This window comes from Mandrillus leucophaeus, unplaced genomic scaffold (assembly GCF_000951045.1).
Source record: "Mandrillus leucophaeus isolate KB7577 unplaced genomic scaffold, Mleu.le_1.0 Scaffold406, whole genome shotgun sequence".
NCBI lineage: Eukaryota > Metazoa > Chordata > Mammalia > Primates > Cercopithecidae > Mandrillus > Mandrillus leucophaeus.
Genome location: NW_012104321.1, coordinates 1,486,183 through 1,487,710, shown reverse-complemented (window position 1 = coordinate 1,487,710; position 1,528 = coordinate 1,486,183). Strand labels below are relative to the sequence as shown.

General features: G+C 37.5%; 1 protein-coding gene across 8 annotated transcripts in view; it reads right to left on the bottom strand.

The window, feature by feature from the left end:
• Window positions 1-1,528, bottom strand: part of SNCA (synuclein, alpha (non A4 component of amyloid precursor)) — a 132,426-nt gene that overhangs the window by 115,592 nt on the left and 15,306 nt on the right. For 7 of the 8 annotated variants that reach the window (XM_011992183.1, XM_011992186.1, XM_011992181.1 and 4 more), the window contains exon 4: window positions 771-913. In XM_011992183.1, coding sequence (XP_011847573.1) covers window positions 771-913 — 143 coding nt within the window. Of the gene's footprint in view, window positions 1-765; window positions 914-1,528 lie in introns of all 8 variants that reach the window. The other variant, XM_011992180.1, reaches the window with a different exon arrangement.

Here is a 1,528-nt window from a genome sequence, read left to right as displayed (position 1 = left end):
CAGTAATGTGTCAGGGCAAGGGTATGCTTGATTTATTCAAGAAATAGCAAGAAGACAGGGAAAAAGCAAAAATCATTTTGCTGTTGTAGTGGTGACATTTGTAAAATTTCATCATTGTTGACACCTCATACTGTATTAGTTTCATATTTAAAATGAAAGTTATAGTATCTTTGGTATAATCTTATTTGTGCCCCATGTTTGTCAAAAAAATTCAGTCAAAATTCTTCTCAGAATTTTAAAATCTACCTCAAAACTATGATCTCTGATTGGTATATATTTTAAACCTCTTAGTTCCCACAAACATGTATTTGGCAATGAACTGTTATGTAATATGCAAATATGCCATTTAATAAGAGATGATGTCACTATAAAGAAATCAAGTAAAAGAATTTTATTTTGGAAATTAAGAAATTAGGCACAAAGAGATTTGTTATTCCAAGGAAGAGAAATTCCAAGACTTATAGTTAACATGAAAGCCCTCATTCTTTTTGAAATGTCACTGTTCCTTTGACATTTTACTACATTTTTTATTTCATTAACTTTCTTCTAGAAATTGAAACAATCATGATAATTATAAAATTTGCATGGCATTTATCTGGGTTAATGCCTGAAACAAGCAAGACCAATATAAAGTTAGCACATTTTCACAAGGGGAGGGTCAGGTAGCTGTTTCTCACAGTAAGTGTCCTGCTCCTGCCTCCAGGCCTCACATGAAAATGAACCATAATCTCACCAGCTTATAAATGTAGCACAAAGTGTACACACCGTACCTTGCCCAACTGGTCCTTTTTGACGAAGCCAGTGGCTGCTGCAATGCTCCCTGCTCCCTCCACTGTCTTCTGGGCTACTGCTGTCACACCCGTCACCACCGCTCCTCCAACATTTGTCACTTGCTCTTTGGTCTTCTCAGCCACTGGTACAAATCAAGAGCAACAACAGATTAAAGGGTGGTGGAATAACAGTGACTTAAAATCATTCCACTTCCACTAGCCATCGACTTCCATACACCTGTATCTACACGTGCCATAGACAACTGAGGGGTCAGAAGAAACAAGCAACCAAGGTGTCCAAGTGAGTGTGGCTCAACCAAACATTGAATCTCGGCTAAGATATTTTTGTTAAAGTCATGCAGTATTAAAAAGTGCTTCAAGTTTAATGATCAGGAATGTAAAGCCATGAGTGATTTGGATTTGTTTTATACTAAGGAAAGCAATTCTTACAGGTGCAGTTATAGTTGAACCAGACTCAACAAGAGTATTTCTTTATTTCAATTCAGTGCCAATCCTTTGAGCTCACTCAGCAAGTTCATTTCCACCACACATTCTAAACAACACAATACATACTTGTATTTATTTATTTATTCATTCATTCATTCATTCATTCATTCATTCATTTGAGATAGAGTTTCACTCTTGTTGCCCAGGCTGGAGTGCAATGGCACAATCTCAGCTCACTGCAATCCCTGCCTCCTGAGTTCAAGCTATTCTCCTGCCGCAGTCTCCTGAGTAGCTGGGATTACAGGTGCCCA